This window comes from Parasteatoda tepidariorum, chromosome 4 (genome assembly GCF_982258835.1).
Source record: "Parasteatoda tepidariorum strain Cologne lab strain chromosome 4, Ptep-v5.0, whole genome shotgun sequence".
Taxonomy (NCBI): domain Eukaryota; kingdom Metazoa; phylum Arthropoda; class Arachnida; order Araneae; family Theridiidae; genus Parasteatoda; species Parasteatoda tepidariorum.
Window position 1 is genome coordinate 80,075,155 of NC_141758.1, and position 17,404 is coordinate 80,092,558.

At 31.3% G+C, this 17,404-nt stretch overlaps 1 protein-coding gene across 1 annotated transcript in view; it reads right to left on the reverse strand.

Moving 5' to 3' along the window:
* The window catches only part of Pxn (Peroxidasin), a 103,114-nt gene extending 92,793 nt beyond the window's left edge, over positions 1–10,321 (reverse strand). The window contains exon 1 of the mRNA XM_043041871.3: positions 10,008–10,321. Within this exon, the coding sequence (XP_042897805.2) occupies positions 10,008–10,192 (185 nt within the window). The 5' untranslated portion in view covers positions 10,193–10,321. The remainder of the gene's footprint in view (positions 1–10,007) is intronic.
* Positions 10,322–17,404: the final 7,083 nt, after the last annotated feature.

Genomic DNA, 17,404 nt, shown 5'->3' on the forward strand with positions numbered 1-17,404 from the left:
TTTATGAGACAAAATAATGCAGCATTAGAGTAATTTTTTAAGTACTAAAAAATTAGACCATAAATGCTTTTCATTTTCTCAAAAATATGGCTTTTTTCCATATTGACGTTTTGCGCCATTTTCATGAGAAAAAACAAACAAACATAGAGAGCGCTGGCTAAAGATAAGCTATAAACTTGATCTAACAGTCATGATTAACTGTTACAAGTTCACAGCTCGAATGTTCTAAAACATCAGCTTCACTTTTTTTTAAAAAATTGTTTATTTTTTTTCCTATTCTGTATGCACGGATTACAATATTAAACTATTTGGAGTCGATTTGGCAGAATTAGGGAGACGAGATACATCATAAGAACCATTCATGAATAACATACATTATAGGGTTTGTGATTAACTAATTTTTAATAAAAATTTAAAAAAAACCTAGGGCAATGTTTAAAGAACAATATTTATAAGCCGTATTATTATAAGGTTTTTAGCTTAACATTAAAAGTTTGGAAAAGATTCAGAGGAACCAACTCCTCTTTCAGAACAAATATTGTTCCATCAACCATTCTTTCTCTTTACCAAAGTAGTTTCATGCAATCATTAACAAGATAAGAGAGCTAAAAGCAAGTTTTTGGTTACGAGCAGCAGCTTGAAGTGGAAGCGAAGTATTATCTTTATGGGCACTAGAAAATGACATTTTCCCCCAGCTTGATGTTCCACTGTTTGCAAACAAATATATAACTTGAATCAGGTCAAAATACAACGTCAATCATTTCAAAGATGGCCATTTACGAACTTCCAGTTTTTGAAGAACGTAAGCGTGGTAATAAAAATAGAAAATGCAAATGTTTTGTATTTGTTAAAAGTTTTTTAATCATATGTATCACTGTAAATAACTTTCATTTTTATAATTAGCATTTGATGTTCTAAAAGTGATTTTTAATGGCTCAAAGGGTAAACCTCAGCAAACATGCTAGTTAACTAGTACCAACTATAAAGTTACGATGTAAGACACAAAAAAGAGCTTTCTCTGAATAAACTTACCTTTTTTTTTCGACAGATTTAGTTTTTTGCACCTTAAAATATGGGAAATCTGGATCCTTAAAATATGGGAGATCTGGATCCTTAAAAGATTGGAGTAATCTGGAATGCCAATAGTTTAATCTGGAATCCTATTGAAAAATATAATCCCAATAATTTAGTCAAGGGTATGATCGTAAGGTTGGATCTCTACAATTGTACTTTTTGTGTGTTTCGCAATATTTCAATCTGGCAATATTTTATCTGATCAATTATGAGTTTTTAATAAATATAAATATTAGAAAATATTTTCATTATTTTATTTAATTATGGTCGAAAGGAAATTTAATTGAAAGACATGCATGTTTCACATCATTTCAATCTCTGCAATTTCAAATGACAAAAGATGGAGTTGAATCGGTGGAATGATTTTTGAGTTATACTTCAAAACAAATCACGTTTAAAAAATTTTATTTCTCACAAATTATTCAGCAGATTTCATTCAAATTTTGTATTTATCATTTCAAAATGTGTAGTGTAAAATGATGTAAAAACGTGCATATATTTTCTTATAATTTGGAAGGTTTTAGAGACCAATATTAAATAAAATAATAAACAATTACTTGAAAATATTTTTTGCGGTATAAACAAGCTTTATAATCTTTGCAATAAGTTTTCGATTCGCTTAAAAAGTTTCCTAGATATGGCATAATACACAAAAAGTGAAATTAACATGAAAAGACTTAAACTTTCGCCAGCTCTTCTGACTAAACAATTGCGACTATATCTTCTAGTTCGTGCTGCATCCTCTATTTTGATGGTCAATTCTCTTTCCCTTAAAAAACAACACATTTCTTCAATGAAAGATGGATTTTTGTGTTTGATTTCGTAACTTAATAATTAGCTCTCACTAATTAGCATGTTTGAGGTAAACCATTTCATTTCAGCTTAACTATTGATAAAGGTGGTATCTTATAACCATACTTTTAACAACTTCCTGACCAGCTAGAGACTTAAATTCTCTGTAGGACCTCCACGTCTGATAACAATGCAAGTTTAAATAGTTACCTGACCGCTGAAAGTAGAATTTATAACCATATTATCGCAAACAAAATCTTGATCACTTTTTGACTAGTTAATTTGTCATATTTTAACCCATATCGGATCACTCAAAAAATACAAACATAGGAAAAACAAAGTTTTTTAAACATGATGAATACAATGAATGAAGGTATAAAACAAAAATTTTAAATTAAAATTTAAAACAAAAATTAAATAATTTTTTAAAATACAGACTGCCCTATATCTAGGACAACGCCTCAATGCAGTACCAAAAGTTACAAAGGTTAACTTGTCTTTGAAAAAATACTTTTATGAATGTAAATCTGCATAATTTGCAAGTTGTAATATATGTTTTCTCTATCAAGATTTTAACTGACATAGTCTTTGACGAACATTCAGAATTTTTATTATCACATGCTCAGAATTTAGAAGACGAATTATTAAGTATTATTAGAAAGAGGTACTGCATAGAAATTATTTCTCTGAAATTATTATTTCTATTTCATAGAAATTATTTCTTCTTATTCTCTTTCTCTAATGTTGTTTCTTAGAATTGATTCACTAAGTTCGCTTATAGTTAGTCCCCGAATTAAATGAAAGTAATCTATAGAAGTCTGAACCATTTGAAAACTGGTGGTTATTGGACCAATGTCCTATTTATAGAACAATTCGAAAATATTCGTCAAATGCTGGTAATATTTATTTATTTCATGGATATTTTTAATGCTTTGAACAACCTACATGGTCTAAAAAACTGTATAAGCTTATTTTAAAAAAATTATTATTATTCAATGGATTAAAATTATGATATTTTTAAGGGTGAGTTCAAAGTAATTTTCTTAAAATTATTATTGCTACTTTTCTTTTTCTTTTTAAATTCCCTTTTTCTTCTACAATTTATTAAATTTAGTCTATTTGAAATAATTTCAGACAAATTCAATGCTAATATTTGTATTCCTTTTGATTTATTCACCTTTAACTCAACTGTCCTATAAACAGTACATCAGTACAGTATGGGTTCTAGGGCTCTAAGCTGGTTGACAATAAATGTTTCAATCGTTTCCTCATCGCTACAAGCAAACTTTACTGTCCACATAGATTTTGACCATTCCTCGACGAGTTAGAACGCTCAAAACTGAGCTCTAACTTGTCGGTTTCATCATGTTTCAATCGTTTCCTGATCACTACAAGTAAACTTTACTGTCCACATAGATTTTGACCATTTCTCGACAAGTTAGAATACTCAAAACTGAGCTATGCGCTGGATGAAATCACTAGTAAAATTTATATCACTATTTCATAGACTACTAATTAATTTCATATTAAATTTCAACCACTATCCGACAATAATAAATAATTAAATAGAAAAATATAATAAAATACAATTTTAATTATGATTTTCTAGTAGTTTAAAAATAAGATAACAGTTTTCAATTTTTTATTTTATTTAAAAATAAACATCCTATAAATATGTTAATTTCTAAATTCCAAGGTAGATAAGCGGGTCTGCTGGCCGTTAAATTCATTTGCGAATAAAAAGTTTGGGATTTTCTTAATTCCGAAAACTATCTTTTTCCGTCTCAATAATGCTAAGTTCTTATTCACGAAAAATAATCGAGATCTACAAATTTTGACACCCCTCTTTATATTCCACATTCACCTTAGAGGGGTAAATGAGGTAAATACTTCTAAGAAAACGATTTTATTGATAACTTCCCTGCTTCTTTTAGGAGCGACGTGAGGAAAAAATTATGGAAAATGAGGTCAGAAAACGATTCTATTGAGTCACGGTCATCTTTCATTTCCAACTATGGTAGGGAAGACAGTTTCCGACTGGGTTATGCCTCAGATGAAAATGAAAGGGTTAGTTAAGAAGGGGGAAAGTATGAAATTATATTCTGTGGCAATCGGACATTTAGTGGAGGGGGCTGAAGTTCAAGAATGCTGATAAATAGATTTCCAAGAGATTTATAGTTCCTTTCATATATCCAGCCGATTTTTTTTATTATATTTACATATCGCCTTAAGTGGTTTTTCCAGGTAAGGAAAATTATAACAATTGTGACATTGCTTTTTGTTTACTGTCTATTATAAGTGAGAAATGGACGATTCTAAAATCACTGTATTACTAGGAAAGGTCAAAAGAAAAAAAAAAAATCCAACGGAAAATTACTGCATGATTTAAGAGTAACCACATGATAAAAAAGTAAAAGTATGACATAAAAGAAAACATTTTCTTAAAGCTTGTCTTCGGTAAGGAAGTTTTCAGTTATGAAAGGGTTTATCAACTATACATTTGTAATAGTTACAATTTAAAAAAATTAAAACAGAATGCTCACTATTTTTAACTGGGTATTCAAGATACATAACTACTAAATTAATAGTTTGAAAAATTGAGATTCGAAAATTTTTAAATGCTAATCGTAGTAAACAAAACTAGTTTCGTATTTTCTTCATTCCCACAGATTTTAATTTTAGTAAATATTTGCATAATATTTAATTTATACACGAACGCATATTTAAAGAAACGGAATCCAAAATTATAAAAGAACAATCAATCGGCAAACTGAAGCTAAGAAACTGGTCTTGAAATTTTAAACCTATTAGAGATAATAACTATCTCTCCCTTCTTTATTATTCTAGCTAATAAAAATGATAGGTCTTTCGAACTTAATGGCCAAGGTAGGAAGGTAGGTATTTTATTTACGTCGCACTAGAGCTGCACAATGGGCTATTGGCGACTGTTTGGGGTACATAACTGAGGATGATCCGAAGGCATGCCATCTCAATTTTGATCATCTGCAGAGGGGATGACTCCCCTGCTTTGGATACCCGATGACCTGCGTGTGAAATCGAAAACTTTAGGGTAGAACAGTTTAACGTGGTCCGATACCGCGCACCCTTGGTCCCTACGTCGGTTGATTAAAGTAATCACCCACCCTCTCACTGACCGCAGCCAGTGATGCTTGACTTCAGTGTTCTACTGGGAACCACGTTTTTACGATAAGTTCAATTCGGGACCCAAATGGACAAATTCAATTGTTTTGGTTATTTTCTTTGTTTGGTTTATTTGTCTGATTTTGTAAATTTCTTCACACTCCCAAAATTGTTTGAGCTGAAAAAAAAAAAACATTCCACCTTTAAGGCGAATATCAAAGTGTCTATATTTTTGATACAGATACAAAGAATATACTGGTATTGTGTGAAAAATTGTTCATAATTTGTCGAATCACAACTAAAAGAAATGCGAAATTAAAAATAATAGAACAAGTTTGATTGCCAGATAAATTACAAAGATGTTCTTGGTAATATATTCTTTTGATTTCCTCTCCGTTTTCTCACAGAACAGAGAAAAATCGCCAAAAATTAACTCGAATTTGAACTTACTCGATTCAACGTAAAAGAAATTCACAAGAATTAATACCTAACTTGTTCATACTCTTTTTAAATAGAATATACGTCATAAGGTTACGCAATTTTCCACACTCTATACACTTCAGCCTCTGCGTTACCATGGTTACGGCAAATCTTTCTTTTTCACCACAATATTTAAACTACTTTCAGAAAGGTACTGCCGTGGAAAAAAGCAAGATTTATCTAAACCATGCTAATAAAGAGGGGAAAGTGTGGAGAGATGGAAAATTGTATAACCCTGAGACTACTATTCTATTTACTAAGAGTATACTTATATATGGTACAGCCGTGTCTAAAGTTCAAATAGTACTTTTTATAAACAAAAACTGTTGCAATTTCTGAACTAGTACATAGTTCTATTGACTCGTATCTTGTCTCAATCGATAAAGAATGAAAAATACATAGTAAATAATTCGCCATATTCTTAAATTGCAATCTTAATTGCGTAAACAAGTATATGACAAACATTGTTACGTTTTGTACATAAAAACACAGCAAGTTTTAAAATATTAATTCTATAATCCTAAACTAAGTCTTATTCAGCCCAGGGTAAAACAAAAACATCGGAAATATTACCTCATTTGTCAGGATAGCTATATTGAAGTTCTTCTCCTCATTTACCTTCTTTGCAACAAAACTCGAAGCAACAAGGTTGTGGAAATTTTAAACTTAGTAAAGAAAAGGACACATAAAAGTTAAAGCTTTTTTTTCTTAGGTTTAAATCTTACAACCAAACAAATTTTGATGTTTTTAATATGGGTTTTCCTTAACGATGATTTGTTCAATTTGGAAAATGTTTTCGTTTACCCTCACTTAAATATTCATTTGCGATCCCTAATATGTAAATTTCGTAAATTTATCTTAAAAAGGTATTGTAACAATGCGTTCTTTTGGAATATTCTGCATACTGGAGAATGGTACGCGTGTCGTTCAATAATCCTAAAAAAACTCATGTTAAGTATTTTTTTAAAACTATTTTTCAATATAGTCTCCTTGTATTGAAACATTTTCCCCAATGTATTTCCAACTTTTTTTAAGCGTCCGAAAAACAAGTTGGAGGAAGGTCCTCAAAATTGTCCTCCCTTCGGTCGATGGTCATTTCGTTCGACGTGAATTTTGGTCTGACGTGCCCTTTTTACAAGTTTGGGGGGGGGGGGGTAAATGTAACCAGGGGTTAAACTTGGTAAATATAGTTGACGTATTAATGATTTGAATTTTATTTCCGCCACATTAATTTTCACCACAGAAACTTGTGTGTGGTGTACACACTATAGTGTTTCGTGAATTGTACCTTTTTCCTGATTAATCCTCCAATTAACATTTATTCTGTCATATGAGCAGTTATTTTATGTTTTTTTATAAGTGGAATTAGTCCATTTACTGCAAAAAAGTAATTTATTCATTTAGCGATTTTAATAACCATTGTTGCATTATAAGAGATTTCACAAAATTATTGTCTTAAAAATATAACCCAAGTTGATTAACCTTTGCCAATACACTCACATACTTCATTCAAACACTATCTCTTAAATACTTTGGACTTATACCACTTTCCAAATGAACCTATTCCACTTTCAAAAATAACGGTACACATGCGTGCTTAATCACATACGCTTTAAACTGCAATAATACACACGTGGCGAACTCAAACGTTTATAAAAACGTAGAATATAAATTTTAATGACAATACACCAGGCAATATAAACATGGTCTTGAGTTCAATGTCTATAACTCTCATAAAAGCTAAGAATACTTTGGGAAGGGTTAACAGGTCGAAGTTGTTATAGTCAGCGTGGCTTCTTTATTTTTAATACATCCACCAACGCGCATCTTTTATGTTTTGTTTTCGTAAAATTCAGGCAACGCGCAGGTGTTTTGGGACCATGACTAGCAATTACAGGAAAAGAAAATTATTTTATGAAGGTTTTATCAAAGTTAATATGTGCCTATGGATATCAACACCTTAAAAGCTTTTTTTGATGACTGGGTTTGCTTCGCTTAAAAAAAAAATTAGACACAAAAGGATTATAATTTACGATTTTAGTACGAAGTTCTGGGTAATAAAGTTTAAATTAATAGAATTATGAGAATCATCTTTTAACAGCAGTTTCTTTTCACGTGGAGTACGGAAAATGATAAATAAATAAAGGAAAAAAATATTAGCTACGAGTAGAAAAATATTGAGGAATGCCTTGAATTTAATTTTCGAATATACTACCAGTTGTCCACTTTGCCTAAAAATCGCTATAACTTATAAAATAAGAAGTGTTTTTTAAGTGTTTGTTTTGGAGGAGATGCCAAAAAATAAGTGACCACAAGAAATTGGGCCATAGCGGTACTTTTCTGTAGTTTTCAAAAGCTCACCGTACCGTAGTCAGCATTTTTTTCTCACAAAACCACGAAAAAAACCATTAATTGCCATAAGGCATGCTGCTAAGGATAATGAGGTATTTTCTGCAGAAAAATTTAACTATTATGCGTCAGCTGTGTCGCATAATAATTAATCAAAAGACTGTTCGTCATCCTGGACTTATCATGTATGTAAACACTTCATAAAAAGAACCGCAACCGAAAATTCTGGTCGTTTAAAATGAAAGCGTATCAAATTAAGAATGAAGTTCTGTCTCAACTCTGAAATGTGAGATCGAATCAGTAATTAACTTCAGACAACCGCGAAGATTTCTAATTTGGTACCCCTTGCCTTTCCTGATAGACAAAGAGACAGGCTGACATATGACCTACAGAATATATTATTTATTTTTTTGTCTGAGAGAGTAGGAGGAAAAAGGAGTCGAACACATATTAGAGGGGCACATCACCTGGGCGTGTTGTAAAAATAAGTAGAAAAAAAATACGGCTGGATGAAATTACTATCAAAGCAGTGGCATATGTTTTCATATGCATGGGGATTGAAAAAAAGGAAAAGAAAGAAAGAAATTTGATTCTGGCATACATTTTTATGGTATACCAGATGACGAACTATTGAAATTCATACAGTTATGTTTTAAAATTAATGAAATTTCTATATTACAAATAATTGTATTTTAATATGGAATATTCTAGATTTACGAAGAGACATCATCCTGAGTGTTCTGAAAAATCAACAAAATTTGTAAATTAGATGTAATTTAAAAAAAAAAGATCTAGTTCAGCGAAAAATCTGCAACTGGAAATGAATTTCACAAGCAGGAACATAAAAGCTACAAATTAATTTAATACTGATCAAAAACTATAATGGTCAAATCAAGGTCGGGGTTTTATTGTTAATTGTTTTGCGATTATTTATTAACTATACTCAATAAAATGGATGGTGCACCATCTTGGAAATATCATCGCAAATCGCTAAACTGAAATATTAAGCGTAGATTTCCCATTAGAACTTTCACTACCGATTTGTTACCGCAGATCTCGATAAAAAAATTTTCCACCGATTCTGCAAAGGGCCAGATTATTATAAAGGTCGACTCAACGTAGGGTGCTTGAATTTAAGGAAGCCCACCGAAATTATTAAAAAGCTGTGATTAATTTCAATATAAGTATAAGAATCGTGATTTGTTTTGTTTTTTTAAAAAAAAGATGTATATAGCATTTAAAAAATAATTAACAGGAAAGTAAGTTTATATAGAGACTTCCAGCATTTGCAACATTATCTAGGACACTTTTTAGAAATATAATATGAAAATGTTTTTACTAGGTGTTAATCTTTCAAATGATCTTAAACACTTTTTTTATAATTAAACTCTGACTATTTAAAAAAAAAATAGAGGTACGTTGCAAACAGAATTTTTGATAAATGTCTTAAATCTTTCTCTTTACATTTCTGTGAGCTCTCTTCACTATTTAATTATAAGTATCGCATATTAAATTTGTTTAATACAAAATAGACATAAAAAGAATAACATTCAATTACGATGACTAAAAAGTAAGGTACTCTAAATTATTTTTGATCTTATTTTTCAGGCTGTTTTTGGGACCCATTTGTATTTATTATAGGTTTATAAACCAATACCTAGTCTGGGAAAAGAATATAGGAGCTTTACTTATCGTTATTTGACAGAGATCATCATCTAAAATTTTTACTAATAGTGTCTCTCTGTAGCAACTATAATTATGAACGATTCTTAATGTAACAAGTGAATAAATAAAGATTGAAATAGAAAACGAAAAGAATACGTTTCAAATAAATAAAATTTTCAATACATCACTGCAAAAAATGAAGAGTTTATAAATCGATAATTTACAAACGGAGATCGTTACTTAATATTTTTACACACTTTTTAAAATGTTTTTTTTATTTACTTTAAAAAAAAAAACTCAATTAGCTTTCCGATGTTTACAAACAATAATGTTTCCAATATGCTCTTCAATTATTCTCTGGTGTAAAAATAAAAACTCATCAATTTTATTATTCGATTCAGCTTACGGTAAGCAGATTTCATTTAAACAAATGACAAGTTTATCTAAGGATAATTTTTATATTAAAAAAAAGCAAGAATTTGAATTTACGAAAAACTTTTACTTACAGAACAGTCGTTTCAGAAGGTACCGCGGGTACTTTGTCTAATTGCAAAAACATGCATCTCACAGTAGATCTAAAGCAAAGACATCTGGTGGGGCATTCAATATCAGATCCCTCGATCAACAATACTGAGCATAAACAAGCCAACAACAACCGTACCCATCCGTAAAAACACCGAGGGGTCTGCATCACGTTTTTGTCACGAGGCGGTATGTTTTACCCGAATATTTACTTCTAGACGTGACCAAGTGGGTCACGTCCCTTCCGTTTACAGCTAGAAGTGAGGAATAGTGATTCACAAGAAGGTTACAAACTTAGAAAGTAATCCAAGAATAGAAAGATGGGAGAAGGAACTTTTGCCGTCGCCAAGATATCGCCAATGAAGCGAAAAAAATATTATGAATATATATGTCAAACGATAATAAGAAGTAAAGAAAAAAAAATGGCATCTTATTTTTATTTTAGTGAAATGAAAGAAAATAATTAGATCTAATGCAAAATTGTCTTTCCAGGAAATAACTCAAAATAATTAGTATGCTTATCTATTACCAAAACATTTGATTCAAGTGTATAATAATATTGCGTTAATAGGAAGTGTAGAAATTGAAATTCGCTCAAATGATTTTATTTTTATTACCGAAGTTAAAAAGCAGACAAAAAATTAGAGCCATTGTCTGCGGTTTAGTTAAAATCCAAACAAACTCTGTCTTCGCAATTTCAATGAGAGATGAGTAAAAATTTATTTCCGAATTTTGTACAGCTGTGGTGGCAGATATATAAATATGTACCTATATCTTTAATCCAAAAATTTCTTTATGTGCTTTATTTTATTTAAGATCCAGTTTTTTTCAACAAAGAAAAAAAAAAAAGAAATCGGACAAGGTTGGATAGGATAATTGGCATTGTTTAAATTCTCATTTGATTTTGTTTAAATTTTCAGGTTAAACAAAACACTTGTTAAAATTATTTGACACGTGTTTTTCTTTATTATTATTTTTATCTTTGTGAAAAAAATTATTTTTTCCTGGGAATCAAAACTGGAGATCCTCTGGAACTTTAAAAAAAATCACGCGTGGAAAAACTTTTTGTGGAAAGAATGAACCACGACGCTGATCTTTATCTACTACTTTCTCATTAATTATTAAGACGTAAATACTTTCAGTGGTCCTTTTCATCGAAGGTCAAAAGTCATTCAAAAAGGTTCGAATCGGTTCTTTACTTAGACTGATAGCAAAATTTTTGACCTTATTATTGATTCACAAAGGTCAATTTCAAATTTCATTTCTTTGAATGTATATTAATGAGTAGTACCTAAAAATTCGTCATAATCTACATTTAGCGTGACCTGAAAATTGACCTTGAAGTAGCAAAAAACTTAAATTTTACTCGACTTGTAAGGTCGTTAACTACTTTCGCCGAAACTAAACAAGTATGTTGTTGGAAAAGTGGCCTTATGTACTGCAGAAAAAAAATCCATTCACAGGTCTATGGTGACTGAGTCAACTTGAAAAAATATGGCCCTGAAATTTGACGATTTAGTCTCTATCTAGAATTTACTGATAGGCAAAACTTACTCGTTGTTATCTAGGAAGGTGATATAATATTCCATGTGTACGTTTTTTACGCTGAATCATATGGAATCACTTCCAATTCGATATCTCTAATAGTTAAGAAATTATTTAATTTTAAATAGAATTTCGAAAATTTTGACTTCTCTACATATTTATGCGCCGAACATTGTTATCCAGGCAAGTGAGACATTGATTTCAATGAATTATATAAACAATCGATAAGAAACTACCCAATTAACTAACAGCATGATAGTATAAAAGTTAAAATACGTAAGTGCAAAAATTTTATAACTGTACTTTTTATACATAAATCTTTTATAATTTTTAAACTGTTAGTTGAATGAAGTGTTCTTATCGATATCGTTACTTAAGTTGGAAAATGTCACACTGGCTCAAAAGACCCAATTACTCACTATTTCTGTCGTCTATCCATCTACGAATGGATTCGATTCTCAAAATTGGCATTTTATTTTTTAATTGTCTTTTTTCCCCATCTGCAATGTCTTTATTAGTATATCTAATGTAATTTGAATCCTGTTGGAAAAAATTTATGGTTTATTCAAAAGTTGAGATAGTCTTTCAAGACTTACTATAGTTATAAATCCCTATTGAATTTATATGAGAATTCAAATTTTTGAGAAAAAGATAAAATAATATTTCTTCAAGTTAAGATCGATTTCTTTCTATCTTTCTATAATTTTTTCGAAGGCAATAGCTCATTGTGCAGTTCTAGGACGACATAAATAAAGCACTAACACTACTATAATATTACGCATTATATTTTCCTAGCAAGTAATAACGAGTAATTACATGCATCCAAAATAACTCCTTTAGGTATTACCCTTTTTTTTCCAGCCGTTCCAAAGGACACTTTTGAAGGAATACAAAATTAAGTTTCAATAATATTGCAAGAAACCAAAAATAATCTAGAAAACATCTTACAACCTTAAGATTTCTACCAGTGATCAACTTTTAGTCTTTCAAATAGATCTCTGGAGTTAAATGTTCATCTACCGTATCTTCCCCTTCAAATAAAAGCATTGCGAAGCGCTTGAAATATAGTGTTGTTGTTGTTGTAGTTCATTTACGTCGCACTAGAGCTGCACAATGGGCTATTGGCGACGGTCTGGGAAACATCCCTGAGGATGATCCGAAGACATGCCATCACAATTTTGATCCTCTGCAGAGGGGATGGCACCCCCGCTTCGGTAGCCCAACGACCTGCACGCGAAGTCGAGCACTTTACGGTAGCACAGTTTAACGAGGACCCATACCGCACACCCTCGGTCTCTACGCAGACTGATCCAAGTGGTCACCCACCCGCACACTGACCGCAGCCAGTGATGCTTGACTTCGGTGATCTGCTGAGAACCGTGTCTTAACGATCAGTTCACTGCGGGACCTTAAAATATTGTGATAAAAGAAATTAAATCAAACTTCCAGTTTTTCCTGAACATCGGAAAATATTAATTTAAAAAAATGAAAATACGCGAGATAATTTTATATATATATATATATATATATATATATATATATATATATATATATATATATATATATATATATATATATATATATATATATATATATATATATATATATATATATATATATATATATATATATATATATATATATATATATATATTGTTAATTTTACATTGTATTGCAGCTGTTACATTAAAAATTAGATTGACATTTTAGAAAATTAAATAATGATTCTGTGTGCAGTGTTAGACAATGGATGCCTAAATACAATAATGAACTGTACAGGCTGTATAAAGAGGCAAATATTTTAAACCACATTAGCATCAAATTTTCTGGACTGAATCTGTGAAATGGTTCCATTCTCCTTAACAATCATAAAGTTTTATTTTTAACCGATTGGAACACGAACCAGAGGCAAGTCCGAACATCCGTAAAACTGACGAGAAAATAGCAATTCTAAAAAAAATACGAGATTCTAAAGAAAGCTTTGTCTCGCAAAGTGCTGTCGAGTCATTAAAGAAGAATATTAAATAATAGTTCAGCATGTGTGTTTCTACTATAAAATTGCACTAAAATCAATGAAAGGAAGTATTTATATAAAGACAAAATAAAAATATGCAATTACTCGATTTTCCTTTTTCCTTACTTTAAAATGGCCTAATTCTCAAAATAGTAACTTTAAAAAAATAACAAAAATACCAAGAATAAAGTTAATATTCTTCATGAACGGGAAATGCCCTGAAGCAAAACCTTTTTGTTTAGAAATTTTTTAATAAAAAGAAAGAGTCAGCCTTATTCGAACTTTTTCTTTTAAAAAAGTAAATGCAATTGTTAAAGTAAAAATAATTTACGGCTATTAAACATGTTTAATCAATAATCGTAACTCAAACTTCTCTAACTAAAAAAATAAAAAATGCAAAATATGCCAATTATAAATGGTATTTTATTACAGTGCGAAGAAAATTTGTGATGTCGATCAGTCGAGCGAGCATACTTCAACTAAGATTAGTGTGATTTACTTCATTCTTGAAAGAAATAAAACACCTTTTTTCAGTTCCCTGAACGGATTACTGTGCATAGTATCACAATTTTACATTTCTAGTTCAAATTTTTAAAATTGATTTTTGATCGCCTGGATTAGCTTAATACTCCACTGTGAGACAATGAATCGCGAAACCAGCCATCGCGATTTCTCCATGTTCGCTAATCGGGTACTTTAAACTGGAGAAGAAGTGCAATGATTATGCCTTACCATATGTAGTTTAAATCAGATTTAATCCTGCTTAGTAAATGGTGACTGGTGCACGTCAAATCTGTTGGGTCACAAAGTCCAACATGTTCCCATAACAAATTATACCTCTGGGGGTACTGAATAGGAGATTGATGATTCTCTGGTTCAGGTTAAAATTACGATCTGTGAATGTATGAATGGGTTTGACCTATAAACGGGTGTCGAATTCTTGGCCATAAATGGCGCCACTAGAAAACAAGAACAATCGCACCCTTTACCTTAATGGCCAACGACAACAACAACATCAGATTCAGTTGGATTCCTGTAACGGACGTCACTGACGTGTGTCACACCTGATTGGTTTCTGAATTGACAAGTGCCATGATTTACCTAGAATGACGTTAGTACTGGTATCCAATTGTCGCATTTGATCTAAAGTTTAGTATTATTACCTGTTGTTTAAAGTTATAAACAGGGTTAGTCCTACTAAGCCTTCCAATAGTAAAATAGAAGCGAAGTTTAATATGGCGTTTTCTGGTAAAATTGAAGTGACATGTTTTTCACTTAATTTTAATAACAAAACAGTTGCCGACCGGTCTGTGTAGGGGGCAGGGAACTGTCCTTGAATCAGAAAGGTCCTAGGTTCGAATCCCGGGCAAGGCATGGATGTTTCTTTCTCTCTCTCTCTCTGTGTGTTCTATGTCCTTTCTCCTTTGTGTGTGAATGTGACCCGCCCTATAAACGGGTTGTGGTTGTGTGAATGGTGTAGCAGAGGTCGAATTCCTGGCCATAGATGGCGCCACTGAAAAACAGGAACAATCGCACCCCACTGCCTGAACAGGCATACGACAAAAAAAAAAATTGTTCATTTAAATTTATTATAGGTCTAGTTTGGATGCAAAATAATCGGTTTGATATAATGGCATAATTCAGTTTTAGTTTAATGCTTGTTAAACTGTAAAAAAATTAAAGATTGATTATATGAGTTTCGCTTTATTATGTGTTCAGTTACGCAAAGATGGTTATGGTTTTTATGGCATTCTTCGTCATCTTAAGAAGAATGCCAGAATGTTCTGCGAAGTTTAACTTCTATCTCACTTTTCGTCAAATTTATTATTGCTTTAATTTTTTGTTAAGGAACCAAAATTAATGCCTTAATAATTAAATTATTGACCAATATTAATAATGAAAGCGTCTACACTGTTTTTTATAGGTAGTCCGATCAGACCACTTTGAAAACAGTTTAAGAAAGAATCATTTAATTGAAAATCTAGTAAAAATAAGAAATTGGTAGCAAATATATGTCTGAAAATTTATTTAATTTATGAATATGAATGGTTTGTTTCTTACTTACTTGTTAACCACTACAGATTCAATTCTCAAATATAGATAACTCTTAATTACTTTTTAAATAAAATTTGGGTTCATGCGCACAACTGGTTAACTTTTTAAACAGTCTGCGCAGACTACTTATAAAAAACCGTGTGAGGGATTACTGATGTAGTGGGTGATGACGACAGTCAGAACAACAATCATCTAGTTCCAGCTTAAAGATTATTAAAATAACCAACAATTTGCGACAGTGTCTCTCGAAATACATATAATTTTTTCTTTTTATTGTCTTCAGGATCTTGGATACTTCATACGTAAAGATAATCACACACAGTCTTATTTTGAAAATTTTTAATATTTCACAATTTTATTTTCAGAGAAGGATTAAGATATTTAGATAACGTATAAGCTTAATGTGTTGTTTTTTCTTAAAACAACTTTTTTTTGTAGGAAACATAAAACAGCCATTATAGTATCATAAAAATTTCCATGAGGAAAAAAGATTAATGTCATATTTTTTTTGACATATAATAATTATAATATTAAAATAAACAACAATATTAAATTAAAAGTTATTGAAATGTTTCATTTTTAACTTAGGAAATAATAAAGTTTTCAATGAAAAAGGAATTAATGCTTTAAAAACAGTTGAGCTTTTTTAAAATAAACTCGATGCATGCATACATTTTGTTTTAATTTATAACCGTCGTTGAACAGCCAACCCAATTTTTGGGTTTACTACTACTAACGTTCAACTACGTAGCCTTGTAATTTTGAGCCCAATCCAGAAGACAAGGGAACTCTTGGATTAAGTATTGGGAGAAATTTGCCTTCATGGAGGACTTTTTGATGGAACTATTGCTCCATCAAAATTTAGTCAAGTCCATTTGCATTACATGGAGAGGAAGACCACGAGAACCTCCCATGGTTAGCCTGACGGCAAGGGGACTCTAACCCATGATCCGTCTACGATACATTTTTTCTCTTCAAAAAAAAGCTTTTATCACTAAATGAATTTTCTTTTTAGAGCCATGTTGGCTCAAGGGGATCGAGCATTGTTGTAGTTGTAGATCATTTACGTCGCACCAGAGCTGCACAATGGGCTATTGGCGACGGTCTGGGAAACACCCCTGAGGATGATCCGAAGACGCGCCATCACAATTTTGATCCTCTGCCGAGGGGATTGCACCCCCGCTTCGGTGGCCCAACGACCTGCATGCGAAGTCGAGCACTTAACGGTAGAACAGTTTAACGAGGACCAATACCGCACACCCTTTGTCCCTACTCAGACTGATCCAAGTGGTCACCCTCCCGCACACTGACAGCAGCCAGTAATGCTTGACTTCGGTGATCTGCTGGGAACCGTGCTTTAACGATCAGTTCACTGCGGGACTATGAAAAATTAAGATTTATGAATGAATTAAATTCCGAAAGAAGTATTAGAGAACAGCTGAAATGGTTCACTTTTTAAACAGTCTGCGTAGACTACTTATAAAAAACCGTGAGAGGGATTTCTGATGACGACAGTCAGAATAACAATTTTCTAGTTCCAGCTTAAAGATTATTAAAATAACCAACAATTTGCGACAGTGTCTCTCGAAATACATATAACTTTTTCTTTTTATTGTCTTCAGGATCTTGGATACTTCATACGTAAAGATAATCACACACAGTCTTATTTTAAATTTTTTTAATATTTCACAGTTTTAATTTCAGAGAAGGATTAAGATATTTAGATAATGTATAAGCTCTTAAAGCTACTTTTTTTGTAGGAAACAT